At 43.7% G+C, this 26,192-nt stretch overlaps 1 protein-coding gene across 7 annotated transcripts in view; it reads left to right on the forward strand.

Annotated features, from left to right (window-relative positions):
• The window catches only part of LOC137373594 (centrosomal protein of 128 kDa-like), a 442,182-nt gene that overhangs the window by 53,545 nt on the left and 362,445 nt on the right, over window positions 1–26,192 (forward strand). For all 7 annotated transcript variants that reach the window (XM_068038587.1, XM_068038590.1, XM_068038589.1 and 4 more), the window contains exon 9: window positions 14,068–14,151. In XM_068038587.1, the coding sequence (XP_067894688.1) occupies window positions 14,068–14,151 (84 nt within the window). The remainder of the gene's footprint in view (window positions 1–14,067; window positions 14,152–26,192) is intronic.

The raw sequence follows: 26,192 nt of genomic DNA on the forward strand, positions 1-26,192 counted from the left end.
ACCAACCTCTGCAGACTGTATATCCCTTTTATTACTTTGGACTCTCACTCGACCAATCTACCCTTCCCCACCCATTTGGGTGTGTGTGTGTGTTAAAGCTGGAGTGTATTTTATTATTTTATTTAGATCAGCTTAAATACAATAAAGTTTACCTCTTTCTTTCTTAAACTCGAGAAAACCTGTCTGGTTCTTTTTATGATCACGGCGCTTAAACAGACATAGCTGCTAGACTGGGACTGTGGAAGGTGGTGGGGGAACCAACACAAGGTAAAAACATACTTGACCTTGTCCTCACTAATCTGCTTGCCGCAGATGCTTCTGACCATGTCTGTATTGGTAGGAGTGACCACCGCACAGTTCTTGTGGAGATGAAGTCCCGCCTTCACATTGAGGATACCGTCCATCGTGTTGTGTGGCACTATCACCGTGCTAAATGGGATAGATTTCGAAGAGATCTAGCAATGCAAAACTGGGCATCCATGAGGCGCTGTGGGCCATCAGCAGCAGCAGAATTGTACTCAACCACAATCTGTAACCTCATGGCCCGGCATATCCCCCACTCTACCATTACCATTAAGTCAGGAGACCAACCCTGGTTCAATGAAGAGTGCAGGAGGGCATGCCAGAGCAGCACCAAGCATACCTCAAAATGAGGGGTCAACCTGGTGAAGCTGCAACCCAAGACTACTTGTATGCCAAACTGCATTAGCAGCATGCAATAGACAGAGCTAAGTGATCCCATAACCAACGGATCAGATCTTAGCTCTGAAGTCCTGCCACATCCAGTCGTGAATGGTAGTGGACAATTAAACAACTAACTGGAGGAGGTGGCTCCACAAATATCCCCATCTGTAATGATGAGGGAGCCCAGCACATCAGTGCGAACTATAAGGCAGAAGCATTTGCAACAATCTTCAGCCAGAAGTGCCGAGTTGATGATCCATCTCTGCCTCCTCCTGAAGTCCCCAGCATCACAGATGCCAGACTTCAGCCAATTCGATTCACTCCGCGAGATATCAAGAAACGACTGAAGGCACTGGATACCGCAAAGGCTATGGGTCCTGACGATATTCCGCCAATAGTACTGAAGACCTGTGCTCCAGAACTTACTGCACCCCCAGCCAAGCTGTTTCAGTATAGCTACAACACTGGCATCTACCGAGCAACGTGGAAAATTGCCCAGGTATGTCCTGTACACAAAAAGCAGGATAAGTCCAACCTGGCCAATTACTGCCCCATCAGTCTACTCTCCATCATCAGTAAAGTGATGGAAGGTGTCATCAACAGTGCCATCAAGCAGCACTTGCTTAGCAATAACCTGCTCAGTGATGCTCAGTCTGGGTTCCGCCAGGGCCACTCAGCTCCTGACCTCATTACAGCCTTGGCTCAAACATGGACAAAAGAACTGAACTCGAGGTGAGGTGAGAGTGACTGCCCTTGACATCAAGGCAGCAAGGAGCCCTAGCAAAACTGGAGTCAATGGGAATCGGGGGGGGGAAACCTCTCTGCTGGTTGGAGTCATACCTAGCACAAAGGAAGGTGTCTGTGGTTATTGGAGGTCAATCACCTGAGCTTCAGGACATCACTGCGGGAGTTCCTCAGGGTAGTGTCCTCGGCCCAAGCATCTTCAACTGCTTCATCAATGACCTTCCTTCAATCATAAGGTCAGAAGTGGGGAAGTTCGCTGTTGATTGCACAATGTTCAACACCATTCGCGACTACTCAAATACTGAAGTAATTCGTGTAGAAATGCAGCAAGTCCTGGACAATATCCAGGCTTGGGCTGATGAGTGACAAGTAACATTTGCGCCACACAAGTGCCAGGCAAGACCATCTCGCACAAGTGAGAATCTAACCATCTCTCCTTGACAGTCAATGGCCTTACCATCGCTGAATCCCCCACTATCAACATCCTCGGGGCTACCATTGACCAGAAACTGAACTGGAGTAGCCATATAAATACCATGGCTACAAGAGCAGGTCAGAGGCTAGGAATCATGCGGCGGGTAACTCACCACCTGCCTCCCCAAAGCCTGTCCACCATCTACAAGGCACAAGACAGGAGTGTGATGGAATACACTCCATTTGCTTGGATGGGTGTAGCTCCAACAACACTCCAGAACCTCGACACCATCCAGAAAAAAACAGCCCACTTGATTGGCACACCATCCACAAACATTCACTCCCTCCACCACCGACGTACAGTGGTAGCAGTGTGTACCATGTACAAGATGCACTGCAACAATGCACCAAGGCTCCTTAGAAAGCATGTTCCATACCCGCGACCTCTACCAACTAGAAGGACAAGGGCAGCAGATGCATGGGAACATCGCCGCCTGCAAGTTCCCATCCAAGTCACACACCATCCTGACTTGGAACTATATCGCCGTTCCTTCACTGTCGCTGGGTCAAAGTCCTGGAACTCCCTTCCTAATAGCATTGTGGATGTACCTACCTCACGTGGACTGCAGCGGTTCAAGAAGGCAGCGTACCACCACCTTCTCGAGAGCAATTAGGGATGGGCAATACAAGAGGCATAGTCAGTGAAGCCCACATTCCATGAATGAATTTAAAAAAAACCTCACTGAATTGGCAAGTATATCCATTTAAAGAAATAAACTTGTCATGGTCAAACAAGGAGAGGAAAAGAGGGAGCCCTTCGACCCCTCCTCTCTTGACCTTACAGAATTTATACTTGGGATGGCTGCTTTTAAGTATGCAGTTGGAGTTTTGGACTATGTATGATGTGAGTGGAAGGCAGCCTCCATATCCTGGTCCTTTGCAGTAGGAGGTTGGCATTTTCAGTTGTTCTCAGACTTTAAATCTTTGCTGTCTAAGGCAATTTCCTTGTGCTGAGATGGAGATCCAATCGAGTGTTGTGACATCGCAAAGGTATTTGCAATCAAGCTTAACGTTCCTGAGTTAAACATTTAGCTATCTCCTTCCAGCTTTTCAACTTTGAGCTAAGGGTATGGTTCAAATTTTATACATTCTAAGCTTTATTATTAAAACAATGCGAGAATGTAATAAAGGTAACCTTTGAGCCAATAAATCTGTTTTTTTTACCGTACTTGATATATTAAGAAATCTCTGTGCCTTGACAGGTGCTTACAGTAACACTGCTGGTCCTAGCTGTTAAGTATTGATCAGTGGACGGAAAGTATGTTAGCTGTAGTTGAAAGCCATTAAAGTTTAAACATAAGAACTGTCTACTGTTGTTAAATCACATTTTATCGTTAATGGATATAGTGCTGTGAAGACTAAGTTGGACAAGGACATCTGTGCTGGATGTCAAATATGCACAGCGTCTCGAAAGAAACTAGTAGGGAAAGACAACTATCCTGTATACGTGTGTGCAGCTGAACAATATTTTAAATCACCATTTTCAGTAGGCAGAGAGATTGAGTGCAGTGCACAGTGGGTCATATGTAATCAATCACTCACTTCAGGTACTATGCAGCAAATATTTTTCTATGTCTGCGCATAATCGTTAAGATAGGGTTACATCGTGCACCCACTGTTGTGGGTATTCAGTTCTCATCGCATTGGAAATGGGCAGGGCCACCAGCTTTTGATAACTAAATCATTTCGTTTTTATTACATGAGAGTCTGAGATATTTTATTTGTTTTGGTGTTGGTTTCTATGATTCCATCCATTTCCAGTAACATCCATAAACTGTTGGAGGATGGACACAGCAGTGATGCCCCATTTGTTGCTTTCTACGCTGTTCTACTGTACAGTAGTGGGGGAGAATGGTCGTTCTTTGAGTCCCTTTGTGGTCCACACAACATCCTGACTTGGAAATATATTGCCACTCCTTCACTGTTACTGGGTCAAAATCCTGGAACAACTCTAACACCACTGTGGGTGTACCTATTCCACATAGGCTGCAGTGGTTCAAGAATGCAGCTCGCCACCATCTTCCCGAGGGTTTTTAGGAATGGGCAATAAATGCTGGCCTTGCCAGCGATCTTCATATCCCATGAACAAACAAAATATATTAAGTTGTAGTATCATAAAATGTTTTATTATTTTATTAAGAGATACAGCACTGAAACAGGCCCTTTGGCCCACTGGGTCTGTGCCAACCAACAACCACCCATTTATACTAATCCTACATTAATCCCATATTCCCTACCACATCCCCACCATTCTCCTACCACCTATCTGCACTAGGGGCAACTTTTTTTTACAATGGCCAATTTACCTATCAACCTGCAAGTCTTTATCTGTGGGAGGAAACTGGAGCACCCGGTGGAAACTCACGCGGTCACAGGGAGAACTTGCAAACTCCACACAGGCAGAAGCCAGAACTGAACCCAGGTCGCTGGAGCTGTGAGGCTGCAGTGCTAACCATTGCGCCACTGTGCCACCCATACAGAAGGACGTCATTCGGGCCAATGTGCCTGTGCTGGCTCTTTGAAAGAACTATCCAATTCGTCCCTCCCCTGCTTTCCCCCCACTTGTTCTGTAATTTTCTCCCCTTCATGTATTTATCTTGTTAAAGTTACTGTTGAAACTGCTTACACTATCCATTCAGACAATTCCAGATCATAACTCATTACATTTATATAAATAAATTATATAGTGAGTTCTCCTAATTTGCCAAATACCATTAATTTGTATCCTCTGGTTATGAACCTGTCAATAACAGTTTCTCCTTATTTACTATCAAGACTGTCTTGAGGGTGACTATTAAATTTTCCCTTAAACTATTCTGCTTTGAGAACAATCCCAGCTTCTGTACAAAAGACAAGGCTCAATCATTTGCAGCCATCTTCAGCCAGAAGAGCCGAGTGGATGATCCATCTCGGCAGCCTCCCGAAGTCCCCAGCATCGCAGATAGTCTTTAGCCAATCCGATTCACTCCATGTGATATCAAGAAATGGCTGAAGGCATTGGATACAGAAAAGACTATGGGCACTGACAATATCGCGGCTGTAGTACTGAAGACTAACCAAGCTTTTCCAGTACAGCTACAATACTGGCACCTACCTGATAATGTGGAAAATTGCCCAGGTATGCCCTGTCCACAAAAAAAAAGGACACATCGAATCTGGCCAATTATCACCCATCAGTCTACTCTCAATCATCAGCAAAGTGATGCAATATGTTGTTGACAGTGCTATTAGCTGGCACTTACTCAGTAGTAAGCTGCTCATTGATGCTCAGTTTGGGTCCTGCCAAGGCCATTTGGCTCCAGAGCTCATTGCAGCCTTGGATGAAAGAACTGAATTCGAGAGGTGAGGTGAGAGTGACTGCCTTTGACATCAAGGCAGAATTTGACTGTGCCATCAAGAAGCTCGAGCAAAATTGAAGTCATTGGGAATGAAGAGTCATACCTCACACAAAGGAAGATGATTCTGGCTTTTGGAGGGTACTGATCTTAGCCGCAGACCATAGTTCGTTCCTCAGTAGTGTGTCCTCGGCCAACCATCTTCAGCTGCTTCGTCAATGACCTTCTCTCCAACATAAAAGTCAGATGTGGGGTTGTTCGCTGATGATTGCACAGTGTTCAGTTCCATTTGCAATTCTTTAGACACTGAAGCGGACTGTGACTGCAGGCAGCAAGACCTGGACAGCATTCATGCTTGGGCTGATAAGTGGCAAGTAACATTTGTACCGCATAAGTGCAAGGCAATGACCATCTCCAACAAGAGAGAATCTAATCATGTTCCCTTGACATTCAATAGCATTACCGTTGCTGAATTCCCCAGCATCAGCATCTTGGGGTCACCATTGACCAGAAAATTAACTTGTCCAGCTATATAAATATTGTGGCTACAAGAGTAGGTCAGAGGTTGGGAATTCTGAGGTGAGTAACGCACCTGACTCCCAAAGCCTGTCCACCATTTATAAGACCGTCAGTAGTGCGTCACTTGCCTGGATGGGTGCAGCTCCAACAACACTCAAGAAGCTTAAAACCATCCAGGACAAAGCAGCCCACTTGATCGGCACTCCATCCACCACCTTCAGCATTCACTTCCTCCACTACTGGCGCACAGTGGCAACAGTGTGGACCATCTACAAGATGCACTCCAGCAACTCACCAAGGCTTCTTCAACAGCACTTTCCAAACCCATGACCTCTACCACCTACAAGGACAAGGGCAGCAGGTATACGAGCACACCACCATCTGCAAGTTCCCCTTCAAGCCAGGCGCCATCCTGACTTGAAATTATATCGCTGCTCCTTCACTGTTGCTGGGTTCAAATACTGGAATTCCCTCTGTCATGCACGGAGGGAACAGTGTTGAAATAAACAATGAAATGGAAGAATTATGAATTTTTAAAAATCAACTGTTGAACAAAATCACAAGAATGTGGACACTTGTATCACAGTCAAAATGGAGTAGTAGTTACGTGACCTCTCCTGTACTGGAAATCAACAAACCTGTTCGAAAAGATGGAACTCATTAAAATCTTCTGAAATAGCTCTGGAGAGTACCCCTTTGAAATTGAAAAGAGCACTATTGCATATTAATGACTCTTATCAACATGAATGAACTAACGGAGGGTTCTGGAGACAGACTGACTTGCAGCCAAACCAAAATAAATAGGTGTGCAGTAGCACCGTGTTAACTGAATGGTCCCCATTCAGACATCAATCGATAGCCATGGTTATGATATCCTGGCCCACTGTGTGGTCACACCAGGGGAGAGGGCCATCTGTCTCCTAACAAACTCTAATGTGACGGATTTTTACCTTATAAAGCTAGCGCTCTGGAGCGACAGGGGTGATCAAGCCAACACTTTCAGAAAGCAGTCCAGCCAGAGGTTATGCAAGAGATGCAACCAAGCAAGAAGAACCCTGCTGAACAATAACTGAACAGCCACTACAGCGGAGACATTGCAAAGTGGCTTTAAGACTCTCCATCTGTGAAGGTAACAACATCCACACCACCAGCTTTGTGCTGAATTGTAACCACTAGAACTCTGCAACACCTCAACGAGTTCAAGGCTACAAACACCCAGGTCTGCACCTTTTAAAAAGATTTTCCACCCTAAGAAGATTCAATAGGTTTACTGTAAACCACAAACACTTAAATCACTTTGGACTTCAAATTATTCTACCCGTTTCTTTCTCTCTATCTATTCGTGCGTGCGTGCGTGTATGTGTACACGCATACATGGGTGAGGTTGTGACCATTTCGGGAATTGAGTAAAGATAGTTATCTTTTTTAACCTACGCGAAAACCTGTCATTTGTCTGCATTTTTGACCCAAAAGACACTCAGGCTAACGTATCATTTTTAGCCCAACACTATTGTGCTGAGTTGGGTAGTGAAAAGTGGGAACCACCCACACCTTCCAAGCAGCACTGTGGGTGTATCTACACCAGATGGACAGCAGTGGTACAAGAAGGTGGCTCACCACCACCACCTCAAGGGCAGTTAGGGATGCGGCAATAAATACTGGCCTTCCTCTGCCGCTCATATCCCATGAAATGAATTAAAAAAAAAAAGTCTCTCCATGTAACGGTAACCTTCATACCTGGTACCATTCTAATGAGTCTTCTCTCTACCCCCTCTGAAGCCTTGACATCCATCCTCAAGATCTGACTGGAGCTCTTAATTTTCTGGTATCTAATGTTACGACCAGGTGAGCAATATGTCTGGGGGCGGGGGTCTCTTGGTGTCTCCACCTGGTCTTATTGTAACAGAGTTTTTTTTAAATGCAGTGTTTTGAGCTCCCCTTTTTGTGAATCCGTGTTCACTGTTTCCAATTATCAGGCAAATAACTGAGTGCAAACAGGTTTTCTTTGGTTTAAAGCAGAAAGATTGCATTTATTAAACCTTAACTTAATTCTAATATAGTTCACGCCTGTAGATATACGACGCGCTCCCGCTAGCATGCACACACGATATAAACATGCAAGATAGGGACAGAAAAGAGTAGAAGAGATAAGTAGAACAGTTTGAGGCAATATCTTGTTACTGTTTCTCGAGCTCGCTGTAGTCCTTGATTGTAGTTATATTCTTGCGTTTTGTTGGGGCCCAGTAATCGTCTTAAAACATTGTCCACATGGCAAAACTTTTTCTCTGAGTTTCACGTGTCTTCAGTGGTTTCAGTTCCATGAGAGACAGGCAGGCAGGAGGTGTTCTTAGTTCCAGGAGAGCACATGACATTCTGCCTCAAAACCCTTTGAGAGTTCAAATTCAACAAGCTCCCAAGGTGCTCAGCAGGTTAGTTATGTGACTAGTTCCTTGTATGGAACAGTTGCTTCACATCCCTTGTTGGAGGTTCAAATTTTTCTGCCCCAGCCAGCTAGCCATGTGACGAAAACTCGTCTGACCACTTCTGTGTATTGGAGAGCAACTGCAGAGTCTCCATTGTTTCAACTTGGTCTTTACCATGGAAATGTCTTTCCAGTCAGAGATTGCAATTTTTAATGTTTTAATGTTCATGTAGCGAAATAATATGTGCCTCAGTCTTGGCAGGTGGGGGTTTGCCTGACACTAATGATACCATTGAAATGTTGTATCAAAACTTGCTTTTTGGAGGTACATAGAAATCTTTTGAGATGTGGTAAATGATCCATATCAATACTGACATCCAAAATGGTTTTAGCTGATAGAATCATTAAGTGCCATGATATATTAGCAATCACTGCTATGTGTGTGAGTGCCATTAATCCTATCACTGTTGCTGTAAATATTTTTGTCCAGGGGGCTAGATGCTAAATAACTTCCATGATGCGTTATACTTCTCCCAATGTAACCTTGTCACTGATCATTTTGTTTGCAACCTTAACCTGAAAAATATTCCTATTCTTTTGTTCGTGACAGTCTTTTGCTCTTCCACTGAAGTTGATCAATGACTGTAATGCTATTAAAATGCTGCTAATGATTAGTATAAATGAGCATGAATTAACTTGTTTAATACCATATTCTATGTTTACAGAACTGCAGAGAACTTAAGTCCTCTTTGATACAAATCTCACCTTTTACATGTACTTGTGACTTCAATTTTATATTTCAGTTGCTGGGTTCATAATTAGTAAAGGTGAACAACCATTAATTGTTTGTATCATAGGTTATTTGTAATTTAGAAAAGCAAGGGATTTTAATGTAAAGAGTAATTGCGTGTGTTTGAGTGGACAGTAGTGGCATGATGAATTTATTTTAAAAAGTTACATTTGTCTCCAATGTTTAAAGAGTGGATGTTAAACCATTTTTCTTGTAAAACTGAGATAGCATGGCAACTTTGAGGACAGACAACTAGAAAAATTGTGTCTGTTGATTGAATGCTTTACTCTCTGTCTTTAACAAAAACTTGTTTAAAATTTTTGAAGTAGATTAAACTTGATGAAAGTGTAACTCTTAAGACTGCATGTGAGTGTGAGGGAAAATGTGAAAGACTATTCAGCCTGCATTTTGTAACTTTGGTATATAAATTATGAATATCTATAAACTTCAGAAAGCATACTAAACTGAGACATAATATATTTTATCATGCTTATATGAATTTTGAAAGCAAACAAGGACTCATAATTATATCTTGTGTTTTTATCTTTTAAGACCTGTAAACATTTAATTACTGACATCCGTAAGACACAGATTCACTTATAGGAACTAATCACACGAATCAATAGATTTTTGCTAGCCAAGATTATTCAGAGATAAAGAGCCAAGGCGGGTGGATGGAGTTATGTGACTGGTCAGCCATGATCTTGTTGAATGACAGAAAGGATTTGAGGGGCCGAATGGTCTATTCTTATTCTGATCCTAAATGCAACATTTAACATTTGCAGATATCTCTCTAATAGGTACAAACCAGTGCTATCAGGCCTGGCAGTTTCCCCATTACTATCAGTCTTGCCCTGCCCCTTATTTCATAGTTGACAGACATAAGGAATTCACCATGTGCCACGCCCCAACTTTGCCAAACTCATGGATCTTTCGCCATAGTTCTGCGAAATCCCAGTCAGCTCCATCGCAGTTTTGCCTCCAGGCCCACACTGCAGTGCTATCAAAGTACAGGCCTACACTCTTAACAACCTCTTCACCTCAGCCATGTGTAGCTAAAGCCCATGTCCCTATTCATTGCTGCTAAATGCTAGGCTTCTAACTCAAGCTAGTACATCTTGCACACCGTCTCAGGTTTAAAGAGATAAAATCCTTTACATAAGGTAAATTAAAATGTATAGCTCACTTATTTAAAGCTTTCACAGAATTGTGGAATTCAATCCCAAAATCACCATTAAATCCAAGAATATCACTTAATAAAAAGGGAATATGTTTTTCAGTCACTGTAAATTCAAAGCTCAGATGCTGGGTATAGTAATAGTGGTTATGTTTTTGGACTAGTAATCCAGAGGCTTGGATTAATGATCCAGAACTATGAGCTCAAGTCCCAACATGGCAGCTGGGGATTCTAAAATTCAATAAAATAAAACCTGGAATAAAAAGCTAGTATCAATAATGGTGATCTTGAGCTACAGGATTATCATAAAGACCCATCTGGTTCACTAATGTCCTTTCGAGGAGGAAATTTGCCATGCTTACCTGGTCTTGCCAGGCCCACACCAATGTGGTTGACTCTTAACTGCCCTCTGAAATGACCTAGCAAGCCACTCAGTTGTTTCAAACCTTTATGAAAAAGTCTAAGAATAAAAGATGGATTGTCTGGCATCGACATTGGCACCCGACACAAAAAAGGCACACCCAACTCAGTCGACCTTGCAAAGTCCTCCTCACTAATGTCCTGAAGGACATGGCTACATGACCTCGTCCTCGTCAGTCTACCTACTTATTTCAGATGCATCAATCCATGACCGTATTTGTAGGAGTGACCATCGTGCAGTCTCATCTTCACAATGAGGAAACCCTCCATTGTGCTGTGTGGTACTGCCACCATGCTAGATTCAGATCAGATCTGGCAGCTCAAAACTGGGCATCCATGAGGCACTGTGGACCATCACAGCAGTAGAATTGTATTCCACCACAATCTGTAATGTCATGGACTGGCATATCTCTCACTCTGCCATTACCATCAAGCCGGGGACCAATCCTGGTTCAGTGAGGAGTGTAGGAGAGCATGCCAGCAGCAGCAACAGGCATACTTAAAAAGGAGGGACCAACCTGGTGAAGTTACAACACAGGACTACATGCATGCTAAACAGTGAAAGCAGCATGCAGTAGACTAAGCTAAGCGATCCCACAACCAATGGATCAGAACAAAGCTCTGCAGTTCTGCCGCATCCAGTCGTGAATGGTGGTGGACAATTCAACAATTAGTGGGAGGAGGAGGCTCCATGAACACCCCCATCCTCCATTATGATGGAGCCTAGCACGTGAGTGCAAAAGGACAGGCTGAAGTGTTTGCACCCATTTTCAATTAGAGGTGCCAAGTGGAAGTTCCAGCTTGGCCTCCTCTTGTGGTTCCCACCATCACAGAAGTCAGACTTCAACCAATTCGATTCACTCTGAATGCACTTGGTACAGCAAAGGCTGTGGGCTTTAGTAACATCCCAACTGCAGTGCTGAAGGTGTGTGGGTAGTTCTGGAGCACTTCTAATCAAGCTCCAACACAGCCCCCACACTGACATCTACCTGACAAGGTGGAAAATTGCCCAGATCTGTCCTGTCCACACAAAGCAGGACAAATTCAATGTAGTCCGTTACCGCCCCATCAGTCTACTGTCAATCACCAGCAAAGTGATAAAAGGTATCGTCGACAGTGCTATCATGCAGCACTTATTCAACAATAACCCGCTCGTTGATGCCCAGTTTGGGTTCCGCCAAGGTTATTCGGCTCCAGACCTCATTACAACTTTGGTCTAAACATGAATGAGCAGAATTCCAGTGGAGAAGCAAGAGTGACTGTCCTTGACATCAAGGCAGAAATTGACTGAGTGTAGCATCAAGGAGCCCGAGTAAAATGGAAGTCAGTGGGAACTAGGGGTAAAGCTCCCAAATGGCTAATCATACTTAACACAAACTAATATGATGTGGTTGTTAGAGGCCAGTCGTCTTAGCCCCAGGACATTTCTGCAGGGGTTCCTTAGGGCAGTATCCTTGGTTCAATCATCTTCATCTGCTTCATCAATGACCTTCCCTCTATCATAAGGTCAAAAGGGGGGATATTTGCTGATTGTACAGTGTTTGTGTTATGACCAGGTGAGAAAGAGGTCTAGAGTTCCGTTTCAGCCTTCACCTGATCTTGCCGTAACAGGGTTTAATTTTAAACACTGTGTATTTAGCTCCCCCTTGGTGAGTCCTTGTTCACTGCTTTCCAATTATAAGGCAAAGAAACGAGCACAACAGGCTTTCTTATGTTTAAAGAAGAAATGTTGAAATTTATTAAACTAAAACTCTAATTAGGTTAATGTCTACGGATACACGACGTGCCCATGTGAACATGCATACGCACATGCAAATAGAGACAGAAAAGAGCACAAGAAAAATAAAGTGGGAAAAGTTTGAGTCAATATCTGAAGAGTTTTTGTTACAATTCTTCAAGCTCATTATAGAGTCTTTGATTGTAGGTAGATCTTGCTTTTCGTTGGGGCCCAGTATTATTCTTAAACTTTGTTCGCTGTAGGAGACTTTTCTCTCTCAGGGTTCATGTGCCTTCAGTGGGTTTAAAGTTCCGTGAGAAAGAGATGGGAGCAGACCGGAGAGATGTTCTCAGTCCAGGACCAAGCAGACACTGAGTTCGGACTGTTTGTGCAATTAGGAAAAAACCCAGGTTGCCAAGCAGGTTAGTCATGTGACTAACTAGTTTGACCACGTCTTGGATTGTATCACCTTAGCAGTCTCTGGAATGCTCCTCTTACACGCAAAACACTGGTGGTCAAGGTCCATTGTGGGTTGAATGTGTCAGGGAATGGTCCTTTATCCTTCCAATCACCTTCTGTTAATATGCTAATGTATTTTCCAACCACAGCTGATCTGTTTAACAAGTCCTTTCTTCACTCCAGTAACAGTTTGAAATCAATGTTCATGACATAATTAATGTGCCTCATTCTTGGCAGGTGGGGGCCTAGCATGACAGGTGCCATTCACATTTCAGAGAATGAGCAGTCTGTATCCACATGCGGCAAGACCTGGGCAACATTCAGGCTTGGACTGATGCGTGATGCGGAAGTTATGTGTCACTTAAGTGCCAGGCAGTAACCATCCCCAACAAGAGGGAGTCCTACCACCTCCCCTTCCCATTCAGTGGGATTACCATCACTAAATTCACCACCATCAACATCCTGGGGGCTTGGGGGGGTGCGGGTGTGGGGTGGTGGGGTTTACCATTGACCAGAAACTTAACTGGACAAGCCACATCAACACTGTGGCTACAAGAGCAGGCCAGAGGCTGGGTATTCTATGGTAAGTGACTTACCTAACACCAATCCTTCATTTACAAGATGCAAGTCAGGAGTGTGATCGATGGGTGCAGCTCCAACAACAACACAAGAAGCTCAACAGCATCCAGGGCAAAGCAACCTGCTTGATTGGCATTCCATCCACCATGATAAATATTCACTGCCTCCCTCACCAGTGCACAATGGCAGCAGTGTGTACCATCTACAAGATGCACTGCAGCAACTCGCCAAGGCTCCTTTGACAGCAAGTTCCAAAACCATGACTTCTACGACTTAGATGATCAAGAGCAGCAGATGCATGGGAACACCACCACCTGCAAGTTCCCCTCCGAGTCTCACGCCATCCTGACTTGGAACAGCGATATAGTTCCTTCACTGTTGCTGGGTCCAAATCCTGGAACTCCCTCCCTAACTACACTGTGTGAGAGTACCTTCACCACATGGACTTCAGTGGTTCAAGAAAGCAGTTCACCACCACCTTCTCGAGGGCAATTAGGGATGGGGAACAAATGCTGGCCTTGCCAGTGATGCCTGCATCCCATGACTGAATAAAAAAAAATTGGTTTCCTCAAAATAATGTACCCCTCATCTCGCCTTATAGAAACCTATAGCAGATCTAATATTTGTGTATTTTTTTCCTATAGCCGTTAGAATACTTGAAAAAAAAACTGCTTTGTCTTAAATTTTGCTTTCCTTTTAAGATTCATAGTTCTATTTGAAATATAACTTTTGCTATTTTTAAAAAAGGAGTTGAAGAAGCGTGGTGGTAAAATTGATGAGTTGGAAGAGATGAAGAGTAAACTTTCAAGATCTGAAGATGAGAAGTCCCTGGTAAGTTAATGTTTGGACTAATTATGAAATAAAAACAAAGTGCTGGAAATGCTCAGCAGGTCAGGCCGCTTCTCTGAAGAGAGAAACAGAGTTAACGTTTCAGGTCTATGCCTTCTACTAACATATCCTTCTATTCATTTCTGCCTTATGTACATATCTAGCTTCCTCTTAAATAAATCCATGCTATTTGCCTCAACTGCTCTATGGGAGAGTTCCACATTCTCAGCATTCACATTCTGAGTAAAGAAGGTTCTCTTGAATTTCTGATTGGATTTATTAATGACTATCTTACATTTATTGCCTGTAATAAAAACAAAAAGTTCTGGAAATACTCAGCAGGTCTGGCAGCATCTGTGGAGAGGGAAGCAAAGTTAACGTTTCAGGTCTGTGACCTTTCATCAGAACAAATGCTGATAGACCTGCTGAGTATATCCAGCACTTTTTGTTTTTATGATATTGCTTTTGCTTTCATTATATTTATGGCCCCTAGTTTTGGACACTCACACAAGTATTTGGAGACTACTGAAAATGATGCAGTGTTTTGTGTGGATCACTATGTATCTGCTGTATGGAGAAGAATAAAAAAACAAGGGGAAGAAGGTGGCTGACTTGGTGCACAAGCCTCTCTGTCAGAAGGTTGCGGGTTCCAGCCACTGTATAGATAATTTAACTTGACCTTTTAGTACAGTACGATGTGTTGTATTCCAGAAAGCCAGTGGTGAAGGCTAAAACTGGGGCCAATCTTTACACATTTTTACATTTATTTACAGCGTTACACATTATAAATGTACACCTCCTAGATCAACAACCACAGTTTTAGTCTGTCCCTATTGGGGCTCAATTAAATGCCCAGTTAATGCCCACCACCTGCATACAGTTAACCATAATTAATATAGACTTAACATGGTGGGAGTACTGCACAATCTTTCGGATGAGATGTTAAACCGAGGCCCCACATGGCACTATTGGAAGAACAAGGGAGTTCCCTGACATTTTCCTCTCAACCAGCAGCATCAAACAAAATTGATTCACTGGCTGTTCATCTTATTTGCTGTTTCTGGGACGTGCCAGTGTACACATTGGTTGTTGTCTTTGCAAACATAAATAAATGCATGCCCGAAATGGTTAAGCTAAATGGTGGGCTCGGAATTGCCTGGAGTCCTTTGAAAGGGAATTTATTAGGTTTCTGAAAGAAGAGGACATATTACAGTTATAGAGGGTAAATTGTTATTAGCTGGGACTATGCATTGTCTCCTAGAGTGTAGCTTGGTGTTGGGGTGGGTCATGGGGTGGCGGTGCGCAGACGTTTTCTGAATTGCATGCAGGGATTTTTTTTCTGTCTCTCTGGAGATTGCATAGTTAATGGCTGTTCAATGGTATATGTGGTTGCACTCTATCCAGATAGGAGAAGCCTGATGGCCTTTCCCCACCTTTTTTGGTATGTTCGTGTTGAATGTTCTGCACAGCAAATTTCATCATTTGTACTCCTTTTTAAAAAAAAAAAGTTTCATAAAATGGATATCGTTCTGTGTAAATATATTTAATAAATGGTAGAGGTGAAACTGATGTGAAGTTCTTAACTCCCTCATGGAGTGATTGCTGTGTTTACATATGACCCGGAAGGTTAAGTAAGGTGGAGCATAAAAATGACAGGGCGTGCATCAGTTCCACTCCTTTTGCAGACAATACAGAACAACAACAATGTCCATATATACAGTGCCTTTAATCAAGGCATTTCACAGGAGTGCATATCAACAAAATTTGACACTGAGCCACATTTTTGAATGAGTTTATCAATTACGCTTCATCTGCTTTTGCTAGGATTTTATTGCACATGTTCAATACCCTATATATCTATTTTTTTCTAACCCCTAGTGGCGCAAACCTTTATCATTGTGTTCCTCTGATCAATATGCAGTCCAAGTCAAATAACCTTTTTTTTCATTCGTTCGGGGCATGTGGGTGTCGTCAGCTAGGCCAGCATTTATTGCCCATTCCTAATTGCCCTCGAGAAGGTGGTGGTGAACTGCCTTCTTGAACTGCTGCAGTCCATGTGGTGTAAGTGCACCAACAGCGCTGTTAGGAAGGGAGTGCCAGGATTTTGACCCAGCACCAGTGAAAGAATGGTGATATAGTTCCAAGTCAGGAGCTTCTTGAGTGTTGGAGCTGCACCCATCCAGACAAGTGGAGACTATTCCATTTCAGTCCTGACTTGTGCCTTATAGATGGTGGATAAGCACTGGGGAGACTGGCGATGAGTTACTCGCTGCAGAATTCTCAGCCTCTGACCTGCTCTTGTAGCTACAGCATTTATTTGGCTGGTCCAGTTCAGTTTCTGAATGGTGAGCTCCAGGATGTTAGTGGGGGATTCAGTGATGGTAATGCCATTGAATGTCAAGGGGAGATGGTTAGATTCGATCTTGTTTGATATGGTCATTGCCTCATATCTACATCTATTACTATTTTAAGTTCTCTAATAATAGGTTAGCTCTGAGCTGGACGTTGGGATATAAGTGACAATAACAAGGAAGTATTTATTTATTACCCCAGATGCCTGATGCTACTGAGAATGGGACCACATAGTGGGGACTGAGGTGATTCATTTTGATAGGAAGAACGAGAGGAAGCAATATTAAAAGGGACAATTCTAAAGGGGGTGCAGGAGCAGAGGGATGTGGGGGTATATGTGCACAAATCACTGAGGGTGTCAGGGCAGGTTGAGAAGACGCTTAATAAAACATACAGGATCCTGGACTTTATAGATAGGGCATAGAGTTCAAAAGCAAGGAAGTCATGATAAACCTGTATCTAACACTGGTTCGGCCTCAGCTGAAGTATTGGCCCGGATTTAATCTTTCGCGGACGGGAGTCGGCCACCGATTGAAATGTCGGTGGCAAACATGTTTCTGTCTGGCCTGGGGATCTGACCTGGGAGACGTGGCCACAGCTGGGACTGCAGCCCAGCCTACAGAAGATGATGTCGGGGAGCCCGAACCCAAGGTAAGTTTTTGTTGCCTTGCTTTGGTGATCGGTCTCACCCCGGTGAGGCAAGGGTGGTCGACTGGGGGATGGGGGGGCATGTTGGGTGTTGGGGCAGCAGGGGCGGCCCTCCATTGGGCACATGGTGTCCAATCATAAGGACCGCCCCCCCCAGCCGTCAGTGTAGAAAAGATTCATGAGAATGGTTCTAGGGATGAGGAACTTCAGTTTCGTGGATAGGTTGGAGAAGCTGGGCTAGTTCTCTTTGGGGAAGAAAAGGTTGAGAGGGGATGTGATAGAGGTATTCAAAAGCATGAGGGGTCTGGACAGAGTAGATAGGGAGAAACTGTTCCCATTGGTTGAAGGATCCAGAACCAGAGGATACTGATTCAAGGTGAATTGTAAAAGAACCAGAGGCAATGTGAGGGAAAACTGTTTTACGCAGTTAGTGGTTAGCATTTGGAATGCTGTGCCTGAGAGTGTGGTGGAGGCAGGTTCAATAGAGGTTTTCAAAAGAGAATTGGGCAGTTATCTGAAGAGAAAAAAATTGCAGGGCTACGGCGAAAAGGCCAGGGAGTGGGACTAAGTGAGTTGCTGTTGTAGAGAGCCGGCACAGAAATGTTGGGCCGAATGGCGGCCTCCTGTGCTGTAGACATTCTATGATTGTATGATTTTGTGCCATTTAGGCCAGGCCAGGTGAGGGTACCAAATTCCCTTCTCAAAGGACGTCAACAAACCCGCTGTGTTTTTCCCATAATCTGAAAGCATTCATGCTTGTTTTCCAGGCCACAAATGACTAGATTTATTGAATTTAGATTCACGGTTTGCTGTGATGGTATTTGAACTCATGACCTCTGGGTTGCTATTCCAGGACCCTTGCCACTTGCTCTCTACTTGCTGAAACCCTAATCCATGCCTGTGTTGTATTGAGGATTCATTTCTGGACTGCCTTCCTAATTGGTCTTGGCCCCTTTATCCTTTAGGTACACGGGTATGGTAGCATAGTGGTTATGTTATTGGACGTGTAACCAGAGGCCTGGGCTAACGATCGACAGACATGAATTCAAATTTCACCACAGCAGCTGGGGAATTTAAATTGAAGCTAGTGATATAAATAGAAGGCTAGAATATGAAACTACAGAATTGGTGTGAAAACACATCCATTTCACTATTGCCCTTTAGGGATGCAAATCTGCTGTCCTTACCCAGTCTGGCCTACATGTGACTCCAGACCCACAGCAATGTGGTTAACTGTAACTGCCCTTTGAAATGGCCTAGCAGGCTACCTTCTTGAGGACAATTAGGGATGTGCACTAAATGCTGTCCTTGCCAGCGATGCCTACAACCCATGAATGAATTTAAAAAAAGACTCCAGATGAGGGAAAGTGCTTCAGGTTGTGTCTGTTTACAGAGCAAATTGTGCACTTCCACTATCGTTCTGTTTGCCCTGCTCGATTAGCTGCCTACTCCTCAAGTTATTAGTTTCAAGCTTCTTACCCGAACTGACAAATCCCTCCATGGCTTCATCCTTTCTGATATCTTCCAAACGTATGCCCCAGCAAGCATCCTCTGGGACTTTGGCTTAAAGTTTCAAATCTGCTTTTTCGGATTAAATCCTTCATTCACTCCACTCCTATCCACTACAACTCTGCCCCTAAACCACCTCCACTTTGTCATTTCCATCATGTTCTGCAAAAGCCGCTTTAAATATCTTTTTGATTTCCTCCTTAACCTCTCCGGTCGCTGCTCGCTGTTCTCTTTCTCCTCACTATAGAAGTGCTGTGGTAAATGGAGTGCCAAAGAGCAAATTGTGGGCGTTTGAAAGTGATGCTTTCCCCTGTGAGAGAAGTTCTATAAATTTCTATTAATTTGAAAGAAAAATATAATCCTAATTTTTTCTTTGCAATGTTTTGTTCATGAATTGGCATGATTTCTATCTATTTCAACTCTCTCTGTAACCTGTTGCTTGAATGTCTCATAATGCATGGGTGCAGCTCAAAAATACCTTGATCCACCCAGGCCATGCTACATTACTATGCCTTCCCTTGGTCTTGCTTTCATCAATATCTGCCATATATTGAACATTTAGTTAAGGCGTTTTGTTTTTGTGCAAATTACTTGGCCTTGTGCCATTTTTTGGAAGGGTTCCAGAGTAATTTAGCAGTGCTGGTTAACGTTCATAGAAGATTATTTTATTTTGATAGTAAGGCTTATACTGTTTATGATGTTACTTGTTGGGATGTTCCATAGAGAAAGTGAGGGATATTTCCTGGTGAATTATATGTCGGTAATCCAATTTAAGGTAGAGGAACAGATGTTCTGCTTTACATTCACTGAGGATTTTTATTTGAGTTTGTAAGTTTTTATCTTTTGAAGTGTTCTGCTATACAAAAAAAAATCTTCTACTGATAATTCACTGTTGTTTTGCGCTCAATAAAATTGAGTGGTAAGCCTGTGGAATTCGCTACCACAGAAAGCAGTTGAGGCCAAAACATTGCATGTTTTCAAGAAGGAGTTAAATATAGCTCTTGGGTTTAAAGGGATCAAAGGGTATGGGGCGAAAGTGGGAACAGGCTACTGAGTTGGATGATCAGCCATGATCATAATGAATGGTGGAGCAGGCTTGAAGGGCCGAATGGCCTACTCCTATTTTCTATGTTTCTATGTAAATAGTTTGAATTACACAGTGTCAATAACTCAGTCAGATTTAGGTGTTTAAAAACCTTGAATTATCACTTAATTTGAATTAATAGGAGTGGAGTGTATTGATTTGATTTTCTGAAGTAAACACCTAACTCCATTTTGTTGTCTGCTGATATTGAAGAATTATGTACCAATGCCAATTAATGCGCAGTTGTGACTGGATGTTTCCAACAAATAGCCAGTCTCGAACTAGTATAAAACTTCTGGTTTTCAGAGGGATAATTCAAATTACAGATTAAAAAAAAAACCTTCAGTTAATAATGTGTGTATTATTCATATCTTATTATGAAATAATGTAACTTGTGGAGTGTTACGACCAAGGATGGAGGAATGCACTGTCTTTCTCTAGTTTTGCTTCTTCACTGGTCACAACATATATTTAAGTGTTTTACCCAGTTACCGATATGGCCAATTATATACTTGATTTTAGTTTAAGGATTAAAATCTGCCAACCAGGTTTCTTCAATAAAAAACAAAATTAATCTATTATAAAACAAGACTCATTCAATAAAGATGCAAAGCTTACTAACACACAGGTTGAAAAAAATATAAATATATTCCCTTCTAAATAACCCCAACACACACGCGCGCACACACCGGTTAAAGGAACTTTCTCTGCAGAGATGAACTTTACAAAAAAACAAAAAAATTATTTTGCCAAGTACTTGTTAATTCTTTAAGAACAGGGATAAGATATGGAACATAACAGTTGGTCTGATCTCCAGATACAAGTAGATGGGTATCACTGGGATCTTTTCAGAAGCAGTTTGTTCAAGAGATGTCGAGAGAAAGTCTTTCAGAAGCATCTCAGGAGAAATGTTGCATCAGCTTCTCCAGTTCTCACACTGGATTCTCCGCGTTCTCAAAGAGCTGGAACAGGATGAATGGTAGCCTCTCTCAGCAGGCTTACACCCCGATTGCCCGTTCAAACAGATCAAAAACGAAACCAACTCTTGACCACTATAAATCTAGACATGTCACTTCTCTGTAAACAACTCTGATAGTCAGCAAGGCTCCTTCTGTTTACTTAGCTTGAAGCAGTGCCAGGACTGGTTGGCGCATGTGCAGATGATGTCATCGTGTAACGTGGGCAGATGGGGTTGGCGCATGCGCCGATGACATCTTCACGTAACGCGGGCAGATGGTGGGGGGGATCCGGGCCGGAGAGCAGGGGTGGGGGGAGAGGGGGTCTGGGGAGTGGGGAGAGAGCAGGGGTGGGGGGCGAGGGGGTCTGGGGAGTGGGTAGAGCAGTGGTGGGGGGAGAGGGGGTCTGGGGAGCGGGGAGAGAGCAGAGGTGGGGGGCGAGGGGGTCTGGGGAGCGGGTAGAGAGCCGGGGTGGGGGGAGAGGGTCTGGGGAGTGGGTAGAGAGCAGGGGTGGGGGGAGAGGGGGTCTGGGGAGTGGGGAGAGAGCATGGGTGGGGGGCGAGGGGGTCTGGGGAGTGGGTAGAGAGCCGGGGTGGGGGGCAAGGGGGTCTGGGGAGTGGGTAGAGAGTGGGTGCAGGGAGAGTGCGGCCGAAGACCTTGCTGGTGGCGGGTGCACTCTCCTCCTTCCCCCCGCCGCCTGCTTCTGCCCCCCCACCCCCGCCTGCTCGCAGCCCCTGGCCCGCTCGCTCGCATCATGTGATTATTTGAGCAGCGCCATCTTTAATCCTGGCAGCTGCCTGACGTCGCAGACTGTGACGTTTTAGTGGCACAGGCTGCATTTGCGCATGTGGCATTGTCAGCAAATGCAGCCTTTAAACAAAGTCCCAAGTGTCCTTTCAATTACCCCTTTTATTTAAAAATAAATGAGTCCAGCATCTCCACTGTCTTTTGAACATGAGTCCTGAAAATATATTAAAAATGTAAGCATCTTCATAACAGGAGTAGGTGAGTAGGATTATTCACACTTTTTAAATTGTATTCTGGATATTTTCACTTGCCACATCTCATGTTGGTATTTTGAGTGTCAAAAGTCCCACAGTGGCCTGATGGTCTTCATGAAGTTTTCCTAAAACTTGATAAATAGTGTGGTGTGTTTGGATTATGAGCATTTTGGATAGTGTTTACACTGCAAAATATTCCTAAAGCAATATGTGCTGCATTGAATGTTTCAGCAATTCACTTAAAGGGCAAGGAAAGTTTATGGGATATACAAATAGGTGATGGAGTGATTGAGCAGATGAACAGCTTTAGCAGTACTGTCGCGAATGGAGCACCAAAGGCTAGACAATTAGGAACTTGAAAGTGCCCTGACTTCAGGGAGAGTAATTTTTTCAAGGTCTGATGCAGAAGGAAGTGAAGATGGAAGGGGCTGTGAGGACTTGAAGGATGCAAGGAAATAATTGGAAATGGCCTTGTTTGTGATTAAGATGCTGAGAATTGAGAGGTCATGTCAGTTATGAGGGCTATGGAGTGGCTGTGAATTTGTGTAAGAGGATTAGCATGGAGGTGCAAGATTAAGGCAGAACCAGAGTGCAGTGAAATCAATTAAAAAGGGCAAGGTAAGTTGAGATAGAGATTAAAACCACTGAGGATGAGAAGTTTCTCCGTGTCGAGGTTGAGCGAGGAGAAGTCAGGATATTTCAGTGAGAGGCTCAGGAGTTGGCAGAGAATTAGAATTCGAACATTACAGCGCAGTACAGGCCCTTCGGCCCTCGATGTTGCGCCGACCTGTGAAACCATCTGACCTACACTATTCCATTTTCATCCATATGTCTATCCAATGACCACTTAAATGCCCTTAAAGTTGGCGAGTCTACCACTGTTGCAGGCAGGGCGTTCCACGCCCCTACTACTCTCTGAGTAAAGAAACTACCTCTGACATCTGTCCTATATCTTTCACCCCTCAACTTAAAGCTATGTCCCCTCGTGTTTGCCATCATCATCCGAGGAAAAAGACTCTCACTATCCACCCTGTCTAACCCTCTGATTATCTTATATGTCTCTATTAAGTCACCTCTCCTCCTCCTTCTCTCTAACGAAAACAACCCCAAGTCCCTCAGCCTTTCCTCGTAAGACCTTCCCTCCATACCAGGCAACATCCTAGTAAATCTCCTCTGCACCCTTTCCAAAGCTTCCACATCCTTCCTATAATGCGGTGACCAGAACTGCACGCAATACTCAAGGTGCGGCCTCACCAGAGTTTTGTACAGCTGCATCATGACCTCGTGGCTCCGAAACTCGATCCCCCTACTAATAAAAGCTAACACACCATATGCCTTCTTAACAGCCCTATTAACCTGGGTAGCAATTTTCAGGGATTTATGTACCTGGACACCAAGATATCTCTGCTCATCTACACTACCAAGAATCTTCCCATTAGCCCAGTACTCTGCATTGCTGTTACTCCTTCCAAAGTAAATCACCTCACACTTCTCCGCATTAAACTCCATTTGCCATCTCTCAGCCCAGCTCTGCAGCCTATCTATGTCCCTCTGTACCCTACAACACCCTTCGGCACTATCCACAACTCCACCGACCTTCGTGTCATCCGCAAATTTACTAACCCACCCTTCTACACCCTCATCCAGGTCATTTATAAAAATGACAAACAGCAGTGGCCCCAAAACAGAACCTTGCGGTACACCACTAGTAACTAAACTCCAGGATGAACATTTGCCATCAACCACCACCCTCTGTCTTCTTTCAGCTAGCCAATTTCTGATCCAAAGTTCTAAATCACCTTCAACCCCATACTTCCGTATTTTCTGCAATAGCCTACCGTGGGGAACCTTATCAAACGCCTTACTGAAATCCATATACACCACATCCACGGCTCTACCCTCATCCACCTGTTTGGTCACCTTCTCGAAAAACTCAATAAGGTTTGTGAGGCACGACCTATCCTTCACAAAACCGTGCTGACTATCGCAAATGAACTTATTCTTTTCAAGATGATTATAAATCCTATCTCTAATAACCTTTTCCAACATTTTACCCACAACCGAAGTAAGGCTCACAGGTCTATAATTACCAGGGCTGTCTCTACTCCCCTTCTTGAACAAGGGGACAACATTTGCTATCCTCCAGTCTTCCGGCACTACTCCTGTCGACAATGACGACATAAAGATCAACGACAACGGCTCTGCAATCCCCTCCCTGGCTTCCCAGAGAATCCTAGGATAAATCCCATCTGGCCCAGGGGACTTATCTATTTTCACACTTTCCAAAATTGCTAACACCTCCTCCTTGTGAATCTCAATCCCATCTAGCCTAGTAGGCTGTATCTCAGTAATCTCCTCGACAACATTTTCTTTCTCTACTGTAAATACTGACGAAAAATATTCATTTAACACTTCCCCTATCTCCTCTGATTCCACACACAACTTCCCACTACTATCCTTGATTGGCGCTATTCTAACTCTAGTCATTCTTTTATTCCTGATATACCTATAGAAAGCCTTAGGGTTTTCCCTGATCCTATCCGCCAATGACTTCTCGTGTCCTCTCCTTGCTCTTCTTAGCTCTCCCTTTAGATCCTTCCTGGCTAGCTTGTAACTCTCAAGCGCCCTAACTGAGCCTTCACGTCTCATCCTAACATAAGCCGCCTTCTTCCTCTTGACAAGCGCTTCAACTTCTTTAGTAAACCACGGCTCCCTCGCTCGACAACTTCCTCCCTGCCTCACAGGTACATACTCATCAAGGACACGCAGTAGCTGCTCCTTGAATAAGCTCCACATTTCGATTGTGCCCATCCCCTGCAGTTTCCTTCCCCATCCTACGCATCCTAAATCTTGCCTAATCGCGTCATAATTTCCTTTCCCCCAGCTATACTTCTTGCCCTGCGGTATATACCTGTCCCTGCCCATCGCTAAGGTAAACCTAACCGAATTGTGATCACTATCGCCAAAGTGCTCACCTACATCTAAATCTAACACCTGGCCGGGTTCATTACCCAGTACCAAATCCAATGTGGCATCGCCCCTGGTTGGCCTGTCAACATACTGTGTCAGAAAACCCTCCTGCACACACTGGACAAAAACAGACCCATCTAAAGTACTCGAACTATAGTATTTCCAGTCAATATTTGGAAAGTTAAAGTCCCCCATAACCACTACCCTGTTACTCTCGCTCCTGTCGAGAATCATCTTCGCTATCCTTTCCTCTACATCTCTGGAACTATTCGGAGGTCTATAGAAAACTCCCAACAGGGTGACCTCTCCTCTCCTGTTTCTAACCTCGGTCCATACTACCTCAGTAGACGAGTCCTCAAACGTCCTTTCTGCCGCTGTAATACTTTCCTTGATTAACAATGCCACACCCCCCCCTCTTTTACCCTCTTCTCTGTTCTTACTGAAACATCTAAATCCCGGAACCTGCAACATCCATTCCTGCCCCTGCTCTACCCATGTCTCCGAAATGGCCACAACATCAGGATCCCAGGTACCAACCCATGCTGCAAGCTCACCCACCTTATTCCGGATGCTCCTGGCGTTGAAGTAGACACACTTTAAACCAAGTTCTTGCTTGCCAGTGCTTTAAATGAGAGTTGAGCATATGACATTACGCATGGGGAATAAAACAGATGGGGAAGGGAGAAAAAAAATAAAATTTGGCAGATCCATTTTTGGAAATTAGTTGATTGGTTTAACAATTTTTACTAGTGATGTGGAGTTTCATTTGCTGATAAAAGCAGGGAATGCTTTGAGATGTTAATTTTAGGGAAGATGCTTGCTGCCTTTGAAATATTCTGTCTTGAGTTCCCTTCAGTTTAAAGTGATAATTACCTTCCGGTTGAAGACAAAGAAGTGCTTTGTGACATTCTTCCTGTAATTTTTAGAACGGGGCTAAAAATAAGAAGCCCACGAAATGTTGCCTTTAGGTGAACCTGCAGAGGATACTTGCTGCTGAAGTAAAAGGCCCACAGCTATGTGTAATCTTTTTGACACTGTTGATTGCCCTTAGAGGTTCATGATACTACAGATGGATGCTGAACGACACTTAGACTTGGCAGCCTCTCATTAAACATTTATGATACTGGAACTTTTCATACAGTTATGCTTTAATTGATGCATGATTTATTAATCTATGTTAAAAATATTAAATAGGCTTGTGGGATTTGCAAGGAGAAGTGAACTTTTCAAACTCAGATGAGTAAGCAGCTTCCCTGAGCTGAAGTAAGGATGGGTAACAAATAGCATGCTCCAGTGTTGCTTTTTTAGCGCATTATAAAATCAAAGGCCATGTTGGAAATATTATCCACGTATTGCATAAGAAATAGAAGGAGCACACCCTACAGCCCCTTAGGTCTGCTCTGTCATTTAATAAGATCATGACTGATCCCTGACCTCAACTTCACTTTCCCTCCCAATCCCTTGATTCCCTTAGGGTCCAAAATCTATCAATCTCCGCCTTGAATATATACGACAACTGAGCAT

This window comes from Heterodontus francisci, chromosome 9, assembly GCF_036365525.1.
Source record: "Heterodontus francisci isolate sHetFra1 chromosome 9, sHetFra1.hap1, whole genome shotgun sequence".
Lineage (NCBI taxonomy): Eukaryota > Metazoa > Chordata > Chondrichthyes > Heterodontiformes > Heterodontidae > Heterodontus > Heterodontus francisci.